This window comes from Pinus tabuliformis, chromosome 2_1, assembly GCF_031772625.1.
Source record: "Pinus tabuliformis cultivar Carrire ecotype Pingquan chromosome 2_1, CPIR1, whole genome shotgun sequence".
NCBI lineage: Eukaryota > Viridiplantae > Streptophyta > Pinopsida > Pinales > Pinaceae > Pinus > Pinus tabuliformis.
In genome coordinates, this window is record NC_142299.1 from 40,133,756 (window position 1) to 40,159,655 (window position 25,900).

The 25,900-nt window shown below is 40.0% G+C and overlaps 2 protein-coding genes across 3 annotated transcripts in view; one reads left to right on the forward strand and one right to left on the reverse strand.

Annotated features, from left to right (window-relative positions):
• LOC149198665 (zinc finger CCCH domain-containing protein 64-like) overlaps positions 1-25,900 on the reverse strand; it is a 215,252-nt gene that overhangs the window by 157,031 nt on the left and 32,321 nt on the right. For both annotated transcript variants that reach the window (XM_089402109.1, XM_089402108.1), the window contains exon 2: positions 19,825-20,098. In XM_089402109.1, the coding sequence (XP_089258235.1) occupies positions 19,825-20,098 (274 nt within the window). The remainder of the gene's footprint in view (positions 1-19,824; positions 20,099-25,900) is intronic.
• On the forward strand, positions 22,106-24,622 carry LOC149198666 (uncharacterized). The gene is made up of 2 exons (XM_089399299.1): positions 22,106-24,319; positions 24,444-24,622. Exon 1 carries the CDS (start codon positions 22,770-22,772, stop codon positions 24,072-24,074), a length of 1,305 nt encoding a protein of 434 aa, XP_089255425.1. The 5' UTR covers positions 22,106-22,769; the 3' UTR covers positions 24,075-24,319; positions 24,444-24,622.

Below are 25,900 nucleotides of genomic sequence, written 5' to 3' on the forward strand. Positions count from 1 at the left end.
TTAATTTACACGAGGGGATTTAATTATTTTTCCACCCTCTAATACATAAGATTTTACATTTACAACCCTCAAAAGGGGAATACACATTTGGCTTACCATCAAGACCTATGAAACTGGATTCATTCCTCAGCCCTGACCTGTCCCGAATCAAGTGAATCGAACACGATTTGGTTGGACACGTGTCCTCTAGATCATGTTCGAGCATGTCCCATCGGGGCACGTGTCCCGCTTTGTTTACCTCTGTGTGGCCATAAAAGGCCAATTTGGGCCATTCTAACATCACAATACTCATTCTCTTGTTGTGGGTGTGTGAAAGCGAAGAGCAAAGTGTGTGGGAGCATTTTGGAGGCAATTCAAGTAACAGGGAAGTGCATTTTGTCTATATTTTTTTGCATTTTTATTACAGTAGTTTGCATTTGCATTCTTTTTACAAATTTGTGCATTTTTTCTTTACTTTTTTACAGCATCCATGGCTCAATCAAGGGTAGCAGGGAAGGGGCAAAGGAAGGGGAAGAATGTCCCCATTGGAGATGCCCCTCCTCTTCCAATTTCATCAGGGTCTGCAAGTGTTCCCTCTATTGGAAGTGGGGCTGCAACAGCAGCTTCAAATGTTGAGGGAAGACAGCAACCTCAAGATAACAAATATCCCTTGTGGAAATATGTCACAAGAGAGCAAGGGCTAGGTAGCAAGATGAAGGGAGGAGGCAATGTTGCTTGGAAATGCAACTATTGCAGCAATCATTTCATGAGCACATATTACCGTGTGAAAGCTCATTTGTTGGCTTTACCAAGTTGTGGAATTGCAGCATGTACACAGGGGTCTTTAGCTAAGAGGAAAGAAATGGAAAACAAGGCCAATGTTGGTATGGCAAAGGTGGTTGCAACATCTAAAAAAAACAAGAATGATGATCCCCTTCCATTCTTCAGGAAAAGCAGCAACAAATTTCCATTTGAGAGTTCTAGTGGGGGACAAGCACCAAAAAGAAAGGCAATGGCACTTGGTCCAATCAACAATTTTTCAAAAAGAGAAACAGGAAGAGTTTGATCTCACCATTGCATTTTTTTCTACCAGAACTTCATATCCTTTAATGTTGCACGCTCACCTTTATTTATTGAGATGTGCCGAGCTCTAACTCAAGGGGTTCCATCAAGGTATGTGCCTCCTGGGTCAAAGAAGCTTAGAACCACATTGTTGACGAAGGCAAAGAAAGAGGTGGACAAAATGCTTGAGCCTATTAAATCAACATGGCCAACATCTAGGGTTAGCATTGTTTCTGATGGATGGACAGATCCAGCACGGCACCCACTCATCAACTTCATGGTGTCTTCCTTGAATGGTCCAGTTTTCTTGAAATCAGTGGATGCACTTGGACAATACAAGGATGCACAATATATGGGTGAGTTGTTTATTAAAGTTATTGAAGATGTAGGTGTTGATTCTTGTGTGCAAATCATTACAGATAATGCACCTGTTTGCAAGGTTGTTGGCATGATTGTGGAAGCTAAATATCCACAAGTATTTTGGACACCTTGCATTGTCCATTCTTTGAATTTAGCACTTAAATCTATTGCTTTTGATGTGCTTTGGATTGGAAGCATTATTGAGGATGCACGGCATATCCACAACTTTGTACAAAATCATACAAATGCCCTCACTATCTACAAGGAGTACACCAATCTATCATTGTTGAAGATTGTGGATACACGGTTTGCCTCTTCATTCATCATGTTGAAGAGGTTGAAGGAGGTCAAGACCGATCTTGGAGCCATGGTTATTTCAGAGTTTTGGTCTTTTTGGAAAAAGACAAATCAAGCAGCCTCAAAAATAGTGATGGACACAGTGGTAGATGATGCTTGGTGGGAGAGGGTAGATCTACTTATTCATATCATGGACCCTATCATTTCTTTGCTTCGATTTGCAGATACAAACCAACCCATCCTAGGAGAGGTTTATGAGGGATGGGATTCCATGATTGAGTTTGTGAGGAGCATTATTTTACAGAGTGAGTGCCTCGAGTATGAGACATCATCAGAGGCCTTCTTCACCACCATACAGGATATTCTTGTTGTTGAAGAATCTAGGGCAAAGTAGTGTAGTGTGATTCCCCGTTACTTGATAACAATTTGTGGAGTCTTTTTACTTTTCTTGTTAGCTTATGCGTCTTCTTCTTATTATTAGTGCATATGTGTGTACTTCATCAAACTGCTACCAAAACAAAATAACAAGAACACAAAGTTTGGCTCTCTGCCAGTGACAAAAACTCTCCACTCTTGAGAGGAAAACCCTTAGTAAGTTTTCTCTTATTGAAGCTTCTTACTTGAACAATTGCCAAACCATAGACCCTTGACTAGGATATCCTCCAAGCATAAGTCAAATCCTTCCTCTCTCTGCACTATAACTTCCGGCACATGGACCTCTTCCTTCTGGCACTTTGCTCCTTAGTACTTCGTCCTTCTTCTGTTGTTTTTCTAAGTTAGATTTCTTTTCTTCTTTGGAGAAACCCTAGAACATTAGGGCTTCTTTACTTTTCTATAGGGAGAACCTTCTTCGCTTTCCTTAGAGACCTTGTAGACCTAGTTATACCTCCGAATGATGCCTCTTAATGTGTTGCCTTCATCTGTTGTCAAATCTGCAAAGGTTTACTTGTTGCACATGTGGACAGAAACCCTAAAACAGTCTCCTCCTCGTTGTCTTTTCCTTCTTCTTCTCTAGTTGGGGAGGCCTTATAGTCCTTGTTTCTTAGCCCAAAACCAAGATACTTGTCACTGTGATTTATTGTTGTAATGACCGCAGGAAGCCTCCTTTATCTTTGCACGTGTGGCTACAGAAACCCTTGAAAACGTCTATACATCTTCGTTGTTCTTCCTCCTTGCTTGCTACCCTTATAAACCCTTTACTTTGACTTTCTTCGTCCTTCTTAGTATTCATATCCTGCCTTATACCCTGACTAATTTCAGACAGAATTCATTATGCTTTTGAGGAGTAGATAGCCTCTACAAAGAAAGGTCTGTCCCTCCTCTTCAAGCCGACTTGACTATCCATCAGGCCGACTTGACAGTTTCATTGTAATTCATCTTTTATTCATTATTTTGTTGCTTGGAGACTTCGTTGTGGCTAGGAGAGGATTTGACTATGCTTGGAGGTGTTCCCATGACCTTGTATGTTGACATATATGATGTAACATGCCCTCAAAGGGTCCCATCATAATTACATTTTCACTTTGACTTTCTAGAAGCACTTTAAAATGTGCTTGACCTATTTTCAATGAGCAAGAAACTAATTGACAAATAATATAAAAATAATTCATCTTTTCTTGAATAAATACAAATATCAAAATTACATTTATGAAGACCAAACCTAGTTACATTTCTCTTAACACTCCCTCTTAACTAGGGAGGTATTCATAGTAATTTCATGCAACATTACAAGGTGTTTGGCATTTTCAATCTTGAAGAATTCACATAAGAGAAACCAGATTTGCAATCCATCTGTTATAGCATCATATTCATCAGCATTGTCATAGTGTAAGGCCTTGACTAACAGCTCCATCTCTTTACGAGACCATGAGCTACAATCCTGGCGAGACCAATGATTTATAGACACCTTCATCATTGTCTCTCAAGTTACATACCCACCCAGGTGTTCTCCGAGTATGACCTTCTAGGACTATTCTTATCTTGGGTTCCCAGCCCTCAAAGAATATCGATCCTCTTGCCTACTCTTGTCTTGGATGCCCTACACATCCTCAAAGAGTATCGGATGCCAAATGATTACCTAATCCTCCCATTCTTTCTTCCAAGCAAAGACAAGAATGTTGTGTCTATCTTGTGTTCTACATTTCCATTCATGGCCTTCATCTAGACTTACGGCTGTTAGTCCTGGTCTAGTGCATGACCCATGAAATGGAAAACACAATTGTCACTCCTTTGTAATCAGGGATGATCCAAAACTTCCTCTTGATCAGGGACCTGTCAGATCTCCCTATTAACTAGGGACTCTTTCCTTCATCAGCAGCTTCTTCTTTGTGGGTCCTCCAGCTGCTTGATCTCCTTCCTTTCTTGATGTCATGAAGTCTTTGTTCGAACTTCTTCTATGTAGGGCACCATCCATCGATCACTTTCCTTCCTGGATTGTCATGTCTTGCTTCCTTCGTGGAAAGTGGCTTTCTTGTCATTCATCAGGTTTTCTTGTCATCTTGGCTACTCTTTTGTCATCTTGTCCATGCTTCGGAATATTCTTCTCATGGATGCTTCGATGTACTTGCTAGGTTACATGCTTTGACCTAGTAGCCCATCATGACTTCATCCTAATATTGCTTCAACATTGCTTTTTCTTTTGTTGGATGGCTTCTTCATCACGACATCTCTGTAGAGTAGAATCAGTTATCTGCATCTTTTGTATCTCCAAGGCCTTCATAGGTGTCAAGGGTCCTTTCTTCCTTTATCAAAGTTGTCCTGCCTTCTTTTGGGAGATATCTTCAAGGAATTTTGTCAGATAGTGATTCTCGGTGATCATGGTGTTCTTCACATGCTTGATCTATTTCTTCATTTGCTTCTTCCCAAATAGATAAGTCAACCATCTAATGCTTCTTGTGAGAGCATTCCTTCATTGCTTGCTTTTTGGACTTGTTAGCATTTCTTCTTGCTTCATAGTTAGCAATCTTATGCTCCTTATGTGAGCATGTTTCTTTGTTGACCTTCATTGCATTGTGGTACATGCCTTCGAGCATATTCTTGGTGAAAGAGATTCTTTCATGCTTGATCATGTTATAGAACTATACCCATGACTCAATAATATACAAATGATAACATGACTTAAACTTTGATGCATACATACCTCATCTTGATTCTCCTTTGATCATCCTTTGGTGTGGCCCTTCTTGCTTCATCTTAGCTTGCCTGCATATCATCCTTTTCTTGAAACCCATGAAAGGGATTCCCAACGAGACATCTGCTTTGGTCCATGAACCTTCTTTTGAAGATTCCATCATAGGATCTTAAGATCCTTGCCTTGCAAATGTTTCCTTTCTTTTGATGATGTAGGTCTTCTAAGATTCTTAGCATGATCAATTTTATTTCATAATGTATGATGTCCTATACTAGGTATGTTTTTTCTACATGAATACCTTGAGCTATATCAGTCATGCTCCTATATTCTAGAAGGTATTTCTACTTATGCAATTTTGTTCTTATCATAAATGCTACATCTACATGAGTATCTAGAACTCTATTTACATCATGTTGCTAGATTCTAGAGGATGTTTCTAGCCATGAAATTTTAAATTATTCCTACATGCTCCTATGCTACTCAAAACTTTGAAAGAAGTCTAGAAGTAAAGAGTTTAACCTAGTCATAGTAGAGATCCAGAGGATCTTCCTTCTTTTGCTTCTTTCCTTCTTCTTTCATCTCTTGAGTTATGTGAGCTTCTTCCCTCTTCCTTTTGTTGTTGTCCTTTTTAAGCTTAGGACAATTCCTTTTGTAGTGTCCATATTCTTGGCATCCAAAACATTGGATCTTAGACATGTCTTTGTTGTTTGTTCTTCGTGGACCAAACTTGCCAAATTTACTCTTTCTCTTGGCCATGGTAACAAATGCTTTCTCCTTTGATCCCACATCTTCTTTTGCCTTAAGTTTGGTTTCCTTTGTTCTACATAGAGACCACATTTCACTGAGAGTGGTTGCTTCCTTCTTGGCATATATGCTAGATGTGAAGTTTCCCCACTCCTCAGGTAGAGCATTGAGTACTACAGTTGTCATCTCTCTATCAGACATGACTTCCCCAAGCTCTTGAAGTTGATCTCTCATTTCAAAGATTTTCATGAAGTAGGGAGCTATTCCTTCCTTTGTTATCTTCATCTTGTATAATCCATTCCTCAGAGATGTTACTTCTCCGGTTGTGGATACCAAGAATAGCTCTACTAGCTTATCATAGATTTCTTTTGATGTCTCAAATTTGGAGACATAAGGAATGAGAGAGTCTTTGATTGATTCTATCAGAATCCTTTGAGCTCTTGTCTCATCCTTATTGTACTTGGCTAAGGCTTGAGTCTATTCCTTAGCACGGATAGTGATATTCCCTTTGACATGTTCTAGGAGTTGATTCTCCTTGAGTAGTAGATGGGTCCTCTTCTTCCATGCAAGAAAGTTATTGGTTCCTACCAATTTATTGCTTTCCTTGCAAAAAGACATTGATTCAGGGCATGTACTTACTTGATAGATTTTGAGATGTAATGGATTTGCTTCTGTTGATTTGGGGTAGCATCAGATGTGCTCTAGCCATGAAAATTGGTGGAGAGGATAAAGCACATGAGATCTCCAAGACCTAGAAACCGTTTTGGAAAATTCCATCCGGATGAAGAGTTATTCAAATAATTAATATTTTTAATGAGTTCCTAAGTCTAAACTTAGGAAAATAAAAATATTAATGGGTATTAATAAAGATAAGGATGAGAAGCTTCTAAGAGACGAAGATCAAGTCTATTTTAATCTTAGTCATTGATAAGGGACTTAATCTCGATCGTTGATTCATCAATGGGAAAAGTATAAGAGAAGGCTTGAGGGTCAGTTGGAGACACACTGAGGGAGACCAGTCAGTTTGATTTCTGGAGCAAGGCTTGCTGAGAAATTCGAACTAGAAGACTGGATTGCAGCAAGAGGTAGCGAGTACGTAACAAAGAGGCAAAGACAGTGCTGAAGGACCAGCGCAGAGATCAGAGAGGCAGATGCAGAGCCACTCAGGAAGACGTAGAGGCAGCAGGATTGCACAGTCACTGGAGGGCCTGCGTGTGTGATGCAGAGAGGCCAATTGTTGACGCAGTGAGGCAAAGTGCTGACGCAGAGGGTTTGGGAGATGCATAGAGGCTAGCTGGACTGTTAGTGAGCCTAGGTGAGGCGCCAAAGAATTTATCTCTGTTGGGTAAGTTAGTTTGGCACCCTAGTTGTACTCAAGAAAAGCTAATTAATAAAATCCTCCTCTGTTGCACTGGTTTTCCCGCATTGGGTTTTTCCGGGGACAATTGTCCAAAAATAACTGTGTTGATGTGTTTGATTCTTGTGCATGTATTTTTTTCTGTATAATTGTGTGATATCTGCAGTAGAAATTATTTTAATATTTACGAAGGGATTTCGTAGATAACATATTGAAGAATAAGTAGGTAAAATAAATCAGTTGCTGCAGTAATAGAATTTTCACATGGTATCAGAGCAAGGAATCAGAGACAGAAAGGGAAAGTCAATTATGGGTCGAGATCGTGATGCAGAGGCATCTACGTCAAGAGACTCGTGCAGACTTTCAAAAAATTGCACAAGAGATAGCAATTTCGATTTCTCTATGCTGGCTTCCAGATTGGAAGATGAAGTTGCTTGTGTGACAAGCTCTGCATCATCAGAGGTATGGTATATAGACAGTGGAGCCTCCTGGAATATGACAGGAATCCCAGAATGTTTCTTAGATTAGCAGGAGGAAAGGATGAATTTTCAAATCACCATGGGGAATAAGGCAAAGTGTACTCCAGTAGGGAAGGGTACCGTAGTTTTTCAAACAGAAACGGGAGAGAAGTTTCGTGCTACCAATGTGTTGCATGTGCTAGCACTGAGGATGAACTTACTTTCCGTATCACAACGTCAAAGCAAGGGCTATGACGTTTTCTTCATTAAAGAGAGAATACGTCAAACACCCGAGTTGGAAAAATAAAGTGCAAATCGGAATCAGAAGGAACAGGTTGTACAGGTTACAGCTAGAATCACCAATGGCACTGATAAGCAGTAATGAAGACAAGAATTTGAATGAACTATGGCACAGAAGAATGGGACATTTGCACCATGGGGCTCTAAGAATTCTCATGAAAACTGTAACAGGAGTTCCAGATCTTAGTACAGAACGAGATGATGTATGCAGAGGATGTGCTCTGGGCAAGTATGCCAAAGCAACATTTTTATAAGTAAAAACAGAGCCAAGAGTGTACTAGGATTGATACACTCAGATATTTGCGGACCAATATCCACTAAAGCTCTTAATGGTGTTGAATACTTTGTCACCTTCATTGATGACCACTCTAGGAAGACTTGGATTTATTTTTTGAAAACTAAGGATGAGGTTTTCTGTCAATTCAAAGAGTTCAAGGCTCTGGTGAAGAATCTGACAAGGAAGAAAGTAAAAGTTTTGTGCTCAGACAATGGTGAAGAATATGTCGATAAGGACTTCACTGATTTTTGCGCTAGGGAGGGCATCAGAAGAGAGTGGATAACTCCTTACAATCCGGAGCAAAATGGAGTAGCAGAAAGGAAGAACAGGACTATCGTGGAAGCAGCTAGGGCCATGATGTATGATCAGGATATGCCAAAATTCCTGTGGGTAAAAGCATGCAACACGGCAGTCTATGTCCAGAATAGAACTCCTCATAGGGCATTGGGCAATATTACTCCAAAGAAAGTCTTCAGTGGGAAGACACCTGAAGTCAGCCATTTCAGGATATTTGGGAGTTTAGAATATTGTCGTATACTGGAGGAGAAAAGGAAGAAGTTAGATCAAATTGCAGAGAAATGATACCTAATGGGATATAGCGAGAATGTTAAGGCATATAGAATCTATCTTCCAAGGAGCAGCAAGGTAGTAGTTCAACGAGATGTGAAGTTCATGGAAAACGGGCCTTCAAAAAATCTCGAGAAATGCCTTCCGAGGAGTAGTCAAAAGATGAGTCGTTGGTCAAACCACTTCAACCAGCGAAAACCAAGAATTCTCCCTCAGAACAGGAAGAGGAGGAGATAACAGATGCACCTGTTACCAGAGGAAGAACAAGCCAGGAACTTTGACAGATTCTGCAGGATGCATAAGATTTCATCAATGCACCGAGAAACAATAAAAGGGAGAGAAAACAGCCAGATAGATATCAAGCCTTAGTAGCTCAAGATGGGGAGCCTTCCAGTTTTCAGGACGTTGCTCAACATCAAGTTTGGATGGATGCGATGGTAGAGGAATACAACTCTATAATGGTGAACGATGTCTGGGAAGTAGTGCCTAGGCCTCTAGACAGATCGGTGGTAGGTTCGAGATGGATCTACAAGATAATATGCTGTGTGGAAAAATACAAAGCCAGGTTTGTGGCTAAGGGGTATGCTCAGAAGGAAGGAATTGACTATGAAAAGACCGTCGCCCTAGTAGCTAGGTATACATCTATTAGAACCGTGATATCTCTTGCAGCACAGATGGGATGGGAGATTCATCAGATGGATGTCAAAATGGCATTCTTGAAAGGGGTAATAAAAGAGGAAGTATACATTGAACATCCAGAAGGCTTTGAGACACATGAGAAGAAGTATCATGTATGCAGATTGAAGAAAGCCTTGTATGGGCTCAAACATGCACCTAGAGCATGGTATGGTCGAATTGATGGCTATTTGCAGAAGATGCGGTTCGTCAAGAGTGACGCAGATCCAAATCTCTATTATCTAATTGTAGAGAATGAGCCTCTAATCCTAGTATTATATGTGGATGATCTGTTCCTAACAGGATCATCCAAGCTCATTGAGGACTGCAAGAAGAATCTAGCCACAGAATTCGACATGAAGGATTTGGGACAAATGCATTATTTCCTAGGGTTGGAAGTTTGGCAGCAGAAGGGGGAGATCTTCCTTGGACAAGGGAGATATGCTATAGAAATTTTGAAGAGATTCAAGATGCAAGACTATAGGCCTATGGTTATTCCAATGATCACCAACTAGAAGAAAATTGATGCATCGAAGACAAGGATGTCGATCCCACCTTATACAGGTAGCTCATAGGGTCGCTGATGTATCTGGTCAATACCAAGCTAGACATTTGTTACGCTGTCAACACCCTCAGTCAATTCATGGTGGAACCGAAGAGGGCGCAATAGGCAGCAACCAAACATGTTCTCAAATATATACAGGGAATAGTCGATTATGGACTCTTGTACACCAGGAGTAAGGATATCAAATTGAGTGGATTCACAGATGCAAATTGGGTTGGAAGTTCAGTGGATCGGAAAAGTACATCGGGAATGACCTCCTGGTGCAGTAGGAAATAGAAATCCGTAGCTCTAAGCTCAACTAAAGCAGAATATATGGCCACTAGCACAGCTTTGTGCAAAGCCATATGGCTTAGAAAACTGCTTGTGAACCTATTCAGAAGAAGGATGGAAGCGACCAGGATCATGTGTGATAACCAGAGTTGCATCAAGCTCTTTAAGAATCCAGTTTTTCATGATCAGTCAAAGCACATTGATATTCAGTGTCACTTTGTCAGAGACGGTGTCCAACAAGGAGTTGTACAGTTGAGCTACACTCCTATAGGAGAACAGGTAGCAGACATCCTTACCAAGGCCCTTGGAAGAACAAAGTTTGCTTCTTTCAGGGAGAAGATGGGAATGATAAAGAATCAATTTCAGTAGCAGAAATGGGTATGATATTGCAGTGCAAATGCAGTGTTGGGAGGAAGGACCAGCAGCAACACGGATGCAGAGGGACTTGTAGTGCAGATGCAGTGTTGGGAGGAAGGACTAGCAGTAGCACAGATGCAGAGGGAGCTGTAGTATAGATGTAGCAGTGGCAGTGGTAGAGCCATGGGCAGCAGTATAGGATGCAACAGTGTAGAGGATGTCGGGAAGGAAGGCCAAACATCATCACAGGTACTGATGCCGGATGATCAAGGCGATGCTCAGTTGTGGAATATTACTAGAGCACATTCCTCGCTAAAAGGGAGTGTTGATTTGGGGTAGCATCAGATGTGCTCTAGCCATGAAAATTGGTGGAGAGGCTAAAGCACACGAGATCTCCAAGACACAGAAATCATTTTGGAAAATTCCATCCAAATGAAGAGTTATTAAAATAATTAATATTTTTAATGAGTTCCTAAGTCTAAACTTAAGAAAATAAAAATTTTAATGGGTATTAATAAAGATAAGGATGAGAAGCTTCTAAGAGACGAAGATCAAGTCTATTTTAACCCTAGTTGTTGATTAGGGACTTAATCTCGGTCGTTGATTCATCAATGGGAAAAATATAAGAGAAGGCTTGAGGGTCAGTTGGAGACACACTGAGGGAGACCAGTTAGTTCGACTTCTGGAGCAGGGCTTGCTGAGAAATTTGAACTAGAAGACTGGATTGTAGCAAGAGGTAGTGAGTACGTAACAGAGAAGCAGAGACAGTGTCGGAGGACCAGCGTAAAGATCAGAGAGGCAGACGCAGAGCCACTCGGGAAGACACAGAGGCAGAAGGATTGCGTAGTCACTGGAGGGCCTGCGTGGGTGACGCAGAGAGGCCAAGTGCTGACGCAGTGAGGCAGAGTGCTGACGTAGAGGGTCTGGGAGCTGCACAGAGGCTAGCTGGACTGACACTGAGCCTAGGGGAGGCGCCGAAGAATTTATCTTTGTTGGGTGAGCCAGTTTGGCACCCTAGTTGTACTCAAGAAAAGTTGATTAATAAAATCCTCCTCTGCTGCACCGGTTTTCCCGCATTGGGTTTTTCCGGGGACAATTGTCCAAAAATAACTATGTTGATGTGTTTGATTCTTGTGCATGTATTTGTTTCTGTATAATGGTGTGATATATGCAGTAGAATTTATTTTAATATTTACTGAAGAGATTCGTAAATAACTTATTGAAGGATAAGTAGGTAAAATAAATCAGTTGTTGCAGTAATAGAATTTTCACAGCTTCCTCCTTGAAGACTTGATGGCTTGTCTTCCCGAGAACTTGATGTTCTTCAAGTTGCCTTCTCCAAGTGGACTTGCTTGGTGATGATGTTTGCTTGAAGACTTGTAGCTTGATGTAGGTCTTGCTTCAACCTACTCTTCTTTGTAGGTGCCTTTATATAAGGTTCTTCTTCTAGCTTTGTAGAACTCCTTGATGAACGATGAATTGTAGACCCTTCTTGTCCTTGAAGTGATTGAGACTTCTAGGCTTGATGCTTCAACTTTGTAGATACTTCAACTTTGTAGATGCTTCCCTTAATGAGTGTTCTTGAGTTGCCCTATCCCTGATGTGTCACCATGGCTCTGATACCATGTTGAAGAATCTAGGGGCAAAGTAGTTTAGTGTGATTCTTCATTACTTGATAACAATTTGTGGAGTCTTTTTACTTTTCTTGTTAACTTATGCTTCTTCTTCTTATTATTAGTCCATATGTGTGTACTTCATCAAGCTGCTACCAAAACAAAATAACAAGAACACAAAGTTTGGCTCTCTGCCAGGGGCAAAAACTTTCCACTCTTGAGAGGAAAACCCTTTGTAAGTTTTCTCTTATTGAAGCTTCTTATTTGAACAACTGCCAAACCCTAGACCCTTGACTAGGACATCCTCAAAGCATAAGTCAAAGCCTTCCTCTTTCTGCAATATAACTTCTGGCACATGGACCTCTTCCTTCCAGCACTTTGCTCCTTAGTACTTCGTCCTTCTTCTGTTGTTCGTCTAAGTCAGATTTCTTTTCTTCTTTAGAGAAACCCTAGAACATTAGGGCTTCTTTACTTTGCTATAGGGAGAACCTTCTTCGCTTTCCTTAGAGTCCTCGTAGACCTAGTTATACCTCTGAATGATGCCTCTTAATCTGTTGCCTTCATCTTTTGTCAAATCTGCAGGGGTTTACTTGTTGCACGTGTGGATAGAAACCCTAAAACAATTTCCTTCTCACTGCCTTTTCCTTCTTCTTCGTTGGTTGGGGAGGCCTTATAGTCCTTGTTTCTTAGCCCAAAATCAAGATACTTGTCATTGTGATTCACTGTTGTAATGACCGCAAGAAGCCTCCTTTATCTTCGCACGTGTAGCTGCAAAAACCCTAGAAAATGTCTCCTTATCTTCGTTGTTCTTCCTCCTTGCTTGTTGCCCTTGTAAACCCTTGACTTTGGCTTTCTTCGTTCTTCTTAGTATTCTTTCTCCTGCCTTATACCCTCACTGATTTCAGAGAGAATTCGTTATGTTGTTGAGGAGTGGACAGCCTCTATAAACAGAGGTTTGTCCCTCCTCTTCAAGCTAACTTGACTGTCCATTAGGCTGACTTAACAGTTTCGTTGTAATTCACCTTTTATTCATTATTTTGCTGCTTGGAGACTTCATTGTGGCTAGGAGAGAATTTGACTATGCTTGGAAGTGTTCCCATGACCTTGTATGTTGACATATATGATGTAACATGCCCTCAAAGGGTCTCATCATAATTACACTTTCACTTTGACTTTCTAGAATCACTTTAAAATGTGCTTGACCTATTTTCAATGAGCAAGAAACTAATTGACAAATAATATAAAAATAATTTCTCTTTTCTTGAATAAATACAAATATCAAAATTACATTTATGAAGATCGAACCTAGTTACATTTCCTTCAACACTTGTCAGCATATGGGACAAGAATTGCCCACCTTTAGGCTCACTCATTGAACCCAAAATACTACAGCCATGAGTGGCTGAATGGTGGACCTTCCCGCAGATTCCCTTCTCACATGGATGGTGAAATTTCACAGAGGAGGAAAGATGCATTGAGATGGATTTTTCATGATAGAGCATCCCTTGATGAGGTTGAGGATGCCTTTGCAGAGTTTTCCACTGGCACTGGTCGATTTGCAAAATGATGTGATTAGAGACAAGGGGGCTAAGAAGCCCTATTCTTGGTGGGCAACTCATGGGGCAACAAACCCTCCTCTAAATCAGTTAGCCATGAGGCTCCTCTCTCAGGTGACTTCATCCTCTTGTTGCGAGAGGAATTGTAGCACATATAGGAATTTGTATAGTGTCAAAAAAAGCAGGCTTGAGCAGTCCAGGGCAGAGACAATGGTGTATGTGCACACTGCACACCAACCTTCGTCTTATTTACAAGCAAAGGGATGAGTGGTTGACGGGAAAGACAAAGATGTGGAATGTCTTTCCTAATGATATGGGTTTGGACAGCAGTGTAGAGTTGGCATTGGCCAACTTGGATCTTAATGAGCCAGTGCTAGAACCTGTCACTTTTGATGATGATGACACTGTAGAGGGGTCATCCTCCACACCAGTAGATGCAAAGATGACATTGGATACAGAAGAGGAGGATGCAGCAGAGGAGAGCAGTGTTGACCATGATAATGAGTATAGTGATGCTGATTTTGATGATGAGGATTGATGACTCGTGAGTTACCTACTGCCTTGAGGCTTGTAGTTGTTTTTTATTTGCTATTTTTATTTGCCATTGGCATTGCAACTACCTATGTAACACATTCTGATTTTGATGACTTAATGAGAAAACTACAGTATCTTGTCTTTGTGTTATTGGATCATTGATGAATATGTATTATGTCACAATTGTATTTGTAAGCATATTGTTACTTTGTAAAACTTACATCTAGATGGGTATCTATGTTTGAATCGATGAATTTGTATCATGAATGAGAATTTGTGTAAGAAATATGTAATTTTTAATAAATATATATATAATGTGTCATCTTCGCGGGGGGGTCAATGTGTCTGTGTCCGACACTCGAATCCTCGTGTCCTTTGTGTCCCCTTTCCCCGTGTCAAGTGACTTAGCTCAAGACACATAAACCATCTGCGACACAAAATTTCACCCTAGCTTTGGGGTTTAAGTTGGAAGGAAAAAACTCTTCTTATTAGCTGTGTCTAGAAACACATGTAGTCAACAAGGTTAAAAAACCTCCTAGGATGAAATCTTTCATCAAAATTATAGGCTTACCTAGGTTGTTACATATACTCAAGGTCTTACTAGGATCATTTACATTATATAACTTGCAGAATGGGTTTAGAAAGACATGTAGATTGTTGATAGATGACCTGATCTTGTTCAAAAAGTTTGGCATTTCCGTTTCCTTGGAACTTTGACAAAATGTGTGCAACATGGCCCAACAACCTTGCTAGCCATCAATAAATGTTAGTTTTTCTTACCCTAGCAATCAGACAATCAATTTCGAGTAGAATTTCATTTACTAAATAAAAACACGACTAGGGTATTAACAAAATAAATTCGACAAAAAGCAAATTTACCAATCTCAATCACAAAAATGATAGATTCTACCAAGTCACGGTTCTTCATTAAAATTTTGAACTTACTTGGGCTCCCTTCCTATGAAGAAGACCCAACTAAGGAATTACATACAACATTGGATCCCATCGAACTGATCAAACCCTCCTTGGCTGATCTAGATCTCCTTGATGCCCCTTCCTCAAACCCAACACACTTACTGAGATGCCTCTTTCAATCTTGTGTTTTTGTATGGTGTGTCTTCTCATTCTCCTTATCCTTGCTTTTATAGCTTTACATTGAGCTAAATCCCTAAACTAATCTCCAAAGTGATTAACAGCTAAGATTAGACCTCACCTCGATTGAGAACAAGGGCTAAGATTAAAACATAATCACTAAAATAATTTACTTTACTTTTCCTAAGTTTACTTAATCTCAATAAGCCAACATAATGTGCTTTTCCCAAGTCTAACTTAAGTTAAGTTACAAAAACAACTTGATCCCAGTAGAGCAAGTATCTAAGGAAACTTTGGGCGACTTCTGCACACCTAGACACTTAGGCCAGTGGAGAAGTACTTGCCCAAGCTACGAACATCAACAACACCTATCTTGAGGAGAGTTGGAGCTTTGTGACCAAATTGGCATAAGGAGAGTAGCATTGGGCACATGAGAGGGCATGGCACATAGTTAGAGGAGTGCCTTGGAGAAGGACACTTGGATAGAAGACCATCATGGAGGGAGCATTGTACATCTTGTTAAAAAGAACACCATCTTGGAGGAGGGGCGTTGCGCAACATCATGACTTTTTGGGCATTTCACTTTGGGGATTGGATAAACCCTAGTTTGACACATGCATCCTTCTATTGTAGAGCACTCTATGTGGGTGGTGGCCTTCTTAGTTACTTGTATGGACATGTGTCCTTACCTTAAGTTAGCCTCCCTCACCTACTTGTATATATAATGGAGAAGACAGATCGTGTATTTGTTTGTTATCATTGTTGTTAATTTTAGACATGTTCTATGCTGAGAGCAAATTTACTTCAATCTTCCATATTAGCTTCATATCAATTCCAGATTAGCAATCACATTTAGCATGATAGTAAAATGCAGATAGAACATAAACATAAATCGCAGAAGACAAGCCAAGACAAGAGGACACAAGATGTGGCGCCAGCCAAGGACAAACCCCAATGTGGGGAAACCCTTGATCAATTCTTCTTATGTTCTTCAATAGTTCAGCAGAGGGAGAGAGATAGTACATATACAACAAATGTCAACATTTCGACTTGTCAAAATAAGAGCAGAGATCTTCACCTTGAAGATAACATAAAGAGGTTGCAGATCTGAGGGCATGGACTGCAGTTCCAAACTTGGGTGAAGGCAAACATTCTTTCAAGGTGATTTCATCACCATGCCGCACCCATCACCATGCTGCAACCAACACACTGCATCCATCATGTTGCATCTATCACCATGTTGCATCTCATCATGCTGCACTAATCCACTATGTTGCATATCATCATGCTGCACTAATCCACTATGTTGCAACTCACTGTGCTATGAAGTTGATCTGATGAGGGCACTAATCTCAATGGATCAGCTCTTCATAAACCCTTGTTATGATGCTATGGCCTATGGCCTAGCACATAGCAATTCTGAAGTAAAATCATCAACACCAAGGAGCAGACTTCAACGGTTCAACCCTTTCCTTTATAGTAAAGTTGTGGCTTATCAAACCTTAGAGCATGATCATACCAGCTCCCTTCATCACATAGTTACCTACAGCAAGCATCTTAATGCTTACAGCCACCTTCGCTATGAACGTAGTTGTCAATGAGTGCTTCTTTAGGACTGCGGATAGTGGCTACTTCAGGCTGAGTATAAGGACCTTCATCAATAGTATTTAGGGCTTTGTCTGAAGTTTGAACCATGTATAACAGCAAATTAGTATCTTTACTAAATGTGGATAGGGCATCATTGAACAGCAGATTAGAAGGTTGCATTAGGGCTCCTTGATAGCCCTTGAGGACTGCGGCTTAGATCCCTCCATGGACTGTGCATACATCTCTTCCTTGACTGTATCTAGGGCACCAGCTTGTAACACTTGATTAGACTGCGGTTAGGGCTTGTCAAGGCCCCCTCTTTACAGCGAATACATGCCTCCTTTTGCTGCCTCTGAAACCCTCATTGACTGTGTTCTAGGTGACTTCTTTCTCTGCGGTTATGACTCCTTCAGGACAGCGATTAGGTCACTTAAGAACAGCAGTGTTAGTCATGTGTTTAGGTCACTAAGTCACTTGCTTGCTGTGATATGGAAGCCTGCTTCCCTGACTGTGTTAGGGCTTCTTCCATGACTACGTTAGAGTCTAGGGCATCCTCTAGGGCAGTGTATTAGATTCCAGGGCATCCTTCCATGACAGTGTATTAAATTCTTCCATCACTGCTTGCAAGACTCCTCCAAGACTGCGTTAAGGACTTGCTTCATTGACTGAAAATTAGGGCAGCGTAGGATCTTCAAGAAGACCCTTTTTCTTCCACGGCTAGGGCGCTTCATGGCAGCATTAGGGCATCATTAGGCTTCTTCCCTTCATAGCAGATTAGGGCATCATTAGGCCAGCGTATATCCTAGACCACTCCCTCTAGATCTCTTCTTCGTCAAACCCAAAACAAAATGAAGAGAGATCACAAGAGTGTGTGTCAAAGTGACTTGAAGGCCACCTCTATTTATACTAAAATGTGGAGGACAAGTGGGGGTAATTTGGTTGTTGGCTGACCTTGACGAATTGTCCCATAACACAAATAAATTCATATCTCCATGAGTACATGTCGGAATTGGATGATCTTTAGATCAATCCTACACCTCTCAACGAGAGGAATCCAAGAAAAATATCAGCTGCCATAAATAAGTAGACCCACATGGAGTTTGGCCCTAGTTGCCAATTTTAACAATTGTACTCTTCTTTATACTTGTTTTGGAGACATTAGGGTTCATGAGGAAACCCTAGGAGCTAAATGCTAGAGTTCATGAGGAAACACAAGGAGCTAGACATTGGGGTTCATAAGGACACCCTTGGAGAAGATAAAGGGGAAGACAGACATCTTGGATATTCTTGGAAATATTGCTCTTGTGTGATGCTAGGGTTTTCTCTTGTTCGATGCTAGGGTTTGCTCTTGTGATGACTTGAGTGTGTGCTATACATGTAAACCCTAGAGAAACATGATGTTGAAGATGATGACAGTTTTTATGGCTCTTTTTGTAGCACTAGGGTTCTTATCTTAGTACAAGATAGACAATGGAGCCAATGCCTTGCATGATTTTGGAGCCTTGTTCTCTTAAGATGTAAAGCTAGGGCAAGATCATGGATTTCTTGTACTCTTGATGATCCAAGGAGATCTTGGAGATTGTGATGATATAAGGGTGGAAGGCCTAGAGTTCGAGGATTCAAACACTAGGATGGACATGTAGATTTGGAGGCTACCACTAGAGTTGTCTTGCCATTTACTTTTGTGATGCGACATGGCTAGCGTTTGCAAACCCTAAGGAAGACAACCATGCTAGTCTGACAGATTGTGTGATACAAGCTTCTTGTTGAGACTTGACAATGTTGATACTTGCTGGTTGGAGATCTTAGGTGGTGGCTAGGGTTTTCATGGTTTCCCTAGCCAGGGTTTTTGACAGCTTGAAAGATTGTACCAGCTTTCTGATAAAGCAGTGGTATGTTCATGTACTTTATGCCTATAAATATATATTAAAGTTTCCAATTGTCCAATACTTGTGTAATTGCAGACTTAATTTTCCGCTTTCATTGTCTTTTGGATTAGGTAATTTCAAGTGCTTATTATTCATGCTGATTTGACATATTTAAGGGTTAAAATTGTTAAATGACTTGACAAACAAATTGAAAATAATAGAATAGATTTACTGCTGTAAATCTGCAGTAATGAAAGTGATTTTAGATCTGGTTTATGCTTGAGGGCTGAAACTTGTTTGCATATGTTTCGTATTTGATATCATGGGTTACCCAGTATGTTGGGCTGAAGTGAGATGAAATATTGTCTACGATTTGCTGCTGTAAATTAATGTTTCAAATCAGCCCTAAGGCTGAAGTTCACAGGGCCTAGATCTGGAAAACCTCCAATGTGAAAAGGAATTTTTGAATTTGTAATAGAAGTCATAAACAATATCACATGGTTCAGGTTCGAGTTCGGATTTGGCAATGATTAGGTTCAGATTCGAGTTCGGATTCGGCAATGATTAGGTTCAGTTTGGGTTCAAATTTTTTGATGAGGTTCAGATGAGGTTCGCCATTAGGTTCATATATATATATATATATATATACATATATATATATATATATATAATGAATTATAGGATAAAATAGTAAGAAATCAACATCAGTGAACATCAAAAATGTTATCACGGACATGGAAACTGTAAGGATAAATTACAAGCTTGAGTTGTGACATGAGGTTATGAGTTTTGATCTATGGACTTGTCAATGGCTATGAGGTTCGATGAGGCTCTCCGAACCTCAAAAAAAATTTAAGGTTCGCCAAAATTCGAACTTCAAGGTTAAAGTTCGACGAACCTTGTCACATAGGTCACAAACACAGAATGTATAACAATAAGCATGACATAATGGGATGTACTGTGGAAAATGTTATTCAAAATAAGCAGACATCAGGCATACATTACATAAACATTATGTTTTGTGGGCCATGAAGCCTTGACACGTGCCATGTAGTTTATAGATTGGCCCACATCCTACAAAATTATTTCACTTGTAAAAACTTTGCTACAGAAGTATTATAGAATGAAATGTTTCAATAGCAAAATGAACAAACATGTAAAAGTACAAGTCCATACCATGAAGAATAAACCTGCCACTCCCTTTAAGCCAATAGAGATTCTTGCAAACTGGAATGCCTTCCATTTTAAACCCTTCATTGGCAGATTTTAATTTAGCTGCCGACAATATCGAACCAACTCCCTCTCCAAAATCCCCTATAAAATAGGTTGGTAAAGGAAATTCCTTATGACCCTCTATGTAATGCTTCATCTCATCCAATCCATCAATATTTTTCGGAAAGAATTGTCCAACACATAGCAGAGCATCAAAGGGACCATTGGCCTTGTTTACCTGTTGCATCCACATACCATCATATATACAACATGAAAAGCAAACAGTACAAGCATGAAACAACAATTCCATATCTGTCGATCTGATATTCACTAGCCTTGTTTAACCGTTGCAAACACATGCAATCATATATAGAACATGAAAAGCCATGAGAATAATGTAAAAGAACAATTTTGATCTGTCAATCTGATCTCTATGAATGTACATACTAAACTCATATACTAAATCTTCCAATTCTCAAACCAACTAATCTTCAATTCTCAAAAACAAAAAAAATAACAGCTTTTTAAGTTTTGACCAAGATTCAATATTGATTTTAGAGGCATGTAGTTCATGCAGTGTTGCAGGAACTGCCCCCTCCCCCTACCCACACCCCGCCCCCATGGTCCAAAAGCCAGAACCACGCACTGTATGGAACTGTTGCTGAAGCAGCTAGTGGTCCACAGCCAAGAAATTTGGAATCACGGTTCCTTGAAGTTGACACAGTCCCTGCCACTATGGAACTGTGATGGTTCCATACACAGTGCTGCACATGGAACCACAGTTTCGTACACAATTCCACCACAGTTCCATAATGCTTCATGTGTGGTTCTAAGGACTTAAATTTCCTTTTTTATATATATCTTTTAACTTTGAGCTTGCATGGGATCTAAGGTCGGTTTAGGGATGAGGGGAGAGTGAGGGTGACGTTAAAAGGCCTCTTCTCCTTCTCTTTTCCTCATTCTTTCATCTCATTTGCTTGAGCTTGGAGAAGAGAGGAGAACAAAGCAAAGGAGATAGGAAGTTTTTTAGGGCAGATTTGTGAGAGGTTGGAGGAGAGAGCAAAGAAGGAAAAACAAATAAAGACTTGATGGTTTGGGACAAAAATCCAGAGAATGATAATTTGGAGGATGGAGTGTTGTTTTTAAAGCAACCGAAGGATGCTCTTATCCAAGATGATGATGATTGCGTTGAGATGCCACCTCCATCCAATGCCATGGTCCCCATGTCCAAGACTTCAGCAGCAACACCAGGGGCTTTATCTTTAGTTCCATGGCCACAATCTACTTGACTACCTTCCAAGTGGAGGCCCATGACAGATGCAGCAGTCGTGGTGGAGTAAGGAGGAGAGAATAGTAGATAGACTCACTAGAATCACTACTTTATTTGTCATAGCCTATAGCTGATAGATTAGACTTTAGTTTCTTGAGATTGGACTTTTCAATCTTCCTACTTCAGTGTGTAGATGGCCTATTCTGTAAACAATAGTAATTGGCCATGTTGACAGTTTCTAGATAAGCTATTTCAATGTTTTAATGGTCTACTTTCTATTATATGCTTAAAATTTAATAATTTCTACTTCTGGAGATATGCTTGAAATTTTGATGTTTATTTATAATTGCCGGAATCTAGATGGTTGATGCTCGAATAATTAATCATAAATATACTATGGATGCAATTATTATCTTGATTTATGTACAGTTATGCATATTTGCATATATTTTGGATGCTTTAACTTTTTTTTAAATAAATGCAATCTATATATGGTAAATTAAGAATATAAATGCAAAATATTATATGTAATAGACCAGTGTTGCACACATCGCGATAAAATCGCGATAAAATCGGAAAATCGCGATTTTTTTAAATTGCCGATTCAAAGCGCGATTTTTATCCAAAAAATCGCCGCTTTTTTTTTATAGCGATTTTTATCGAAAAAATCGCGATTTTTTCGATAAAATCGCGATTTTTTCGCATTAAATCGCGAGGGGCGCGGGCAGCGGGGTTTTATATGGAAAAAACGAAATTTTTTTTATTCATTCAGCAGTCCGCCGCGGAGGAGAAGGAGGAGAAGGAGAGGAAGTGAGGGAGAGGGTTGCCGTCCGTTGTGGGAGCGAATCGAAGCGATTTTAGGAGGAATCCAAGCCAAGATCGCCAATTTGTCCATAAAAAATTTTTTTTGTTTTGGTTCTATAAAAACTTTGTTTTTCATTGTTTTTAAAGAATTTTTGGAAATTTTTCATTGATTTGGGATGGGTTATTTGTTATGACTATGAGAACCAATTTTTGATTTTTATTTTCTCATTTTCTTTAAACATTGTTTATTTTTTTTTATTTTTCATTGTTTTTTGGCATTTGGTTGGGTAACTTGGGTTTAGAAATTGGGATTTTGGAAATAATTAGCTTGTAATTTTGCAAATGCTAAATTGTAATTTGTATTTACTATTATCATTTATGTAATCCTAAATTCCTATTTCCTAATCCTTATTTTTCCATAGGTTTGCAAATTCAAAATTCAAAAACAAACATGCCAAGGAAATTGGATCCTTTCTGGGAATATGGTGACCCTAAAACTCCGAATGATAGACAAAACTTGTATTGCAAGTTGTGTGGAAAGGAAATATTCGGGGGGGTGTACAGGTTGAAGTTCCACCTTGCACAAATCCCTGGACGTGATGTGGTGCCCTGTCTAAAGACAAATGCTGAAATTATCCAAAAAGCCATGAGAGCATTGGGAGAATTAGAGCACACTAGAGACGCCAAAGAAGAACTCAAAAGGTAACTAAAAAGGTCAGTTGAAGGAAGTGGGCCAAGTGGCACAGGTTCTACTGCAGCGTCAGTCAATCCGGTAGCTGCATCATCATATTTTGTTCCTCGAACCACACCTGGTTCACAACCAACTATTGGTTCAATGCTAAAAAGAACTGAAAAAGAAAAAGCTGACAAGTTGATGACAAAATTTCTCCTCTGGAGTGATATTCCTTTCAGCATTATAAGGAATAATCCATTTTTCCAACCTACTCTTGATGCTGTTGCCAGTGTTGGCCCGGGGTACAAACTCCCTTCTCTTCATGATTTCAGAGGCCGGCTTCTTCAAGATGAAAAGCGTGACTGCACCCAAAGATTGGAGGATTTTAGGGCATCATGGGCACAAACAGGATGCACTGTTATGTCAGATGGTTGGACTGACCAAAAGGGGAGAACCCTTATAAACTTCTTGGTTAGTTGTCCCTTGGGGACTATGTTTATCAAATCTGTTGATGCAACTCATCAAATCAAAGATGCAAAAAATTTATGTGATTTGCTGGATGTGTTTATTTTGGAGGTGGGTGCAGAAAATGTTGTCCAAGTCATAACGGACAATGCTGCAAATTATGTTGCTGCTGGTAGAATGCTTATGGACAGGCATCCTACTTTATTTTGGACACCTTGTGCTGCCCATTGTATTGATTTGATGTTAGAGGACATTGGGAAAATTCCCTTTGTCAAAGAGGTTGTTGACTCATCAAAAAGCATCACAAAATTTATTTACAATCACACATCTGTGCTTAGCTTGATGAGAAAATGCACCAACAACAAAGAGTTGGTGCGCCCCGCCATTACACGGTTTGCGACGAGTTTCATATCTCTTCAATCCCTCTTGAATTCTATGTGGGATTTGAAGAGAATGTTTCTTTCAGAGGAGTGGCGTGCTTCGACAATGAGCCGCAAACCAGAAGGAGAGGCCGTCTGCAGACTAGTTTCATACCAGGAGGACTTCTGGGCGGGAGTGCAGGAGGTGTGCGCTGTTACAGAACCTTTGGTAAAGGTTCTTCGGTTGGTTGATGGTGAGAAGCCCGCAATGGGCTATTTGTATGAAGCCATGGATAGGGCCAAAGAAGCCATTCGGTCCTACTATGATGACAAGGGAGATGATGGGTTCCAGAGACAACTCCTTCTATGGAACGTCATTGATGAGCGATGGAACAACACACTCCATCGTCCCATTCATGCTGCTGGCCTTTTCCTGAACCCTGCATTTTCTTATGCATGTGGGTTTAATTTTGATGTTGAGGTCGTGGAAGGATTATTAACCTGTGTCCAGAAGATGGTGAGAACTTCAGAAGAACGTATGGAGGCCTCTAGACAAATTGAGCAATATAAGTTGTCAGCTGGCACATTTGGCTTTGAGATGGCTGTCATTGATAGGACGGTTAAAATGCCAGGTATTTTTTAGTTTGTAGTATGTACTTTGTAACTTTGTTTCAAATTTCATTGTTTCTTCAAATTCCATTTTTTTCTTATGTTTATTTAAAATTTTCTTTGTAATTTTGTTGTAGACGCATGGTGGAAGATGTATGGTGGCAGAGTACCCCTTTTGCAAAATCTTGCCGTGCGGATCCTCAGCCAAACATGCAGCTCCTCGGGATGTGAGCGCAATTGGAGTGTATTTGAAAAAATACACAACAAGAAGCGCAATAGGTTAACACTTAAACATTTAAAATATTGCAAATTTCCAAATAAATTTTTGAATTCATTAAAGTTTTAAACAATATTTTTTTTATAATATTAATTATTAATTTATTATTTCATGAACTTTGTACAGGTTGGAGTCCCATAGACTTAATGACATGGTCTATGTCTACTACAATCTTCGATTGTGGGTGAAACAACTAGAGAAGACACCTGATACGGAAGCCATCTCATTGGATGGGATTGACACCACTGCTGAATGGAGGGTTGAGACCGAGAGGCCTCTCATGGATCCCACTGAGGATTGGTTAGTGCAGGAGGAGGGGGAGGAGGAGGAGGAGGAGGAGGAGCAGGAGCAGGAGCAGGAGCAGGAGCAGGAGCAGGAGGAGTTGGAGGAGCAGGAGGAGGAGGTGACACCGCCTACCCGGGCTACCACTACCACCAGTAGAGGACGTGGTCTCCGTCCACCTCAGCCTCCTGTAGCTGCTACTACTAGTTCTTCAGCTTCTAGAGCACGTCAGACTCCACTGCCATTTCCACCATCACAGGCACCAGCTTCTACATCTAGAGGGAAAGAGAAAGCTGTGCCATATTCTCGCAAGAGGGGCAGAGGAAATCAATAGGATTAGACTTTCATTTTATTGTATATGACATTATGACATGATGAGATACATTATCATATTTTTTGTTGATATTTTGAGGCTGAGTTGGACTTGGGACTCAGGACTTACTATTCAGGACATGATTCAATGTTATGTGTGATTTTAGCGCTAGAAATGATATTGAACATCTTATATATTAGTTTTTTTATCATATTTATGTGTCAATGTATTTATTTTATGTTGTAGATGGTTTAGATATTAAAAAAATTGAAAAAAATTGAAAAAAAATGAATATTTTTGTGCCAAACGATTTTTTCCCGCTTTTTTCCGATTTTTTCCCGATTTTAACGATTTTTTCCGCTTTTTTCCCGGCGCCGATTAAATCCCGATCGCGATGTGTGCAACATTGTAATAGACGCTTCTGGGATGCTTCGTTTCCGAGAATTTTTGGATAATGATGCTTCGAACACTTCACTTCTCAAAAACACACCCACTCCGTGCAACATTGTTAATTTTAGGATAACAATGGTATGTTCTATGCTTAAGAGCAACATACATCAATTTTCTTATTAGCCCAATATCAATTTCCAGATTAGCAATCACATTAACATGACACTGTGACAGTAAATGCAGATAGAACATAAATAAAACAGTAGAAGACAAGAGGACACAAGATATGGCACTAGCCAGGGACAAACACCAATGTGGGGAAATCCTTGATCAATTCTTCTTATAATTCTTCAAAAGTTCAGCAGAGAGAGAGTACAATATACAATATTCACTTGCCCAATCACCGTGAAATCTGATCAGTGAAACAGCAGAAACAGAAAGCCCTAACCAGAAAGTCAACATTGTTCAACACGGCAGATTTTGACCTCTAAAACAGCTCGGTCAAACTCGGTCAACTCGGCCTCCAACAGTAAGTCAAATCAGCCCAAAAACAGTCCGAAAATATCCAGTCAAACCTGGTCAATGAAAGTCAACGCAG

Bases quoted from the DNA above. Each gene is read 5' to 3' on its own strand.
- LOC149198666 (XM_089399299.1), top strand. From the start codon at position 22,770: ATGCTAAAAAGAACTGAAAAAGAAAAAGCTGACAAGTTGATGACAAAA.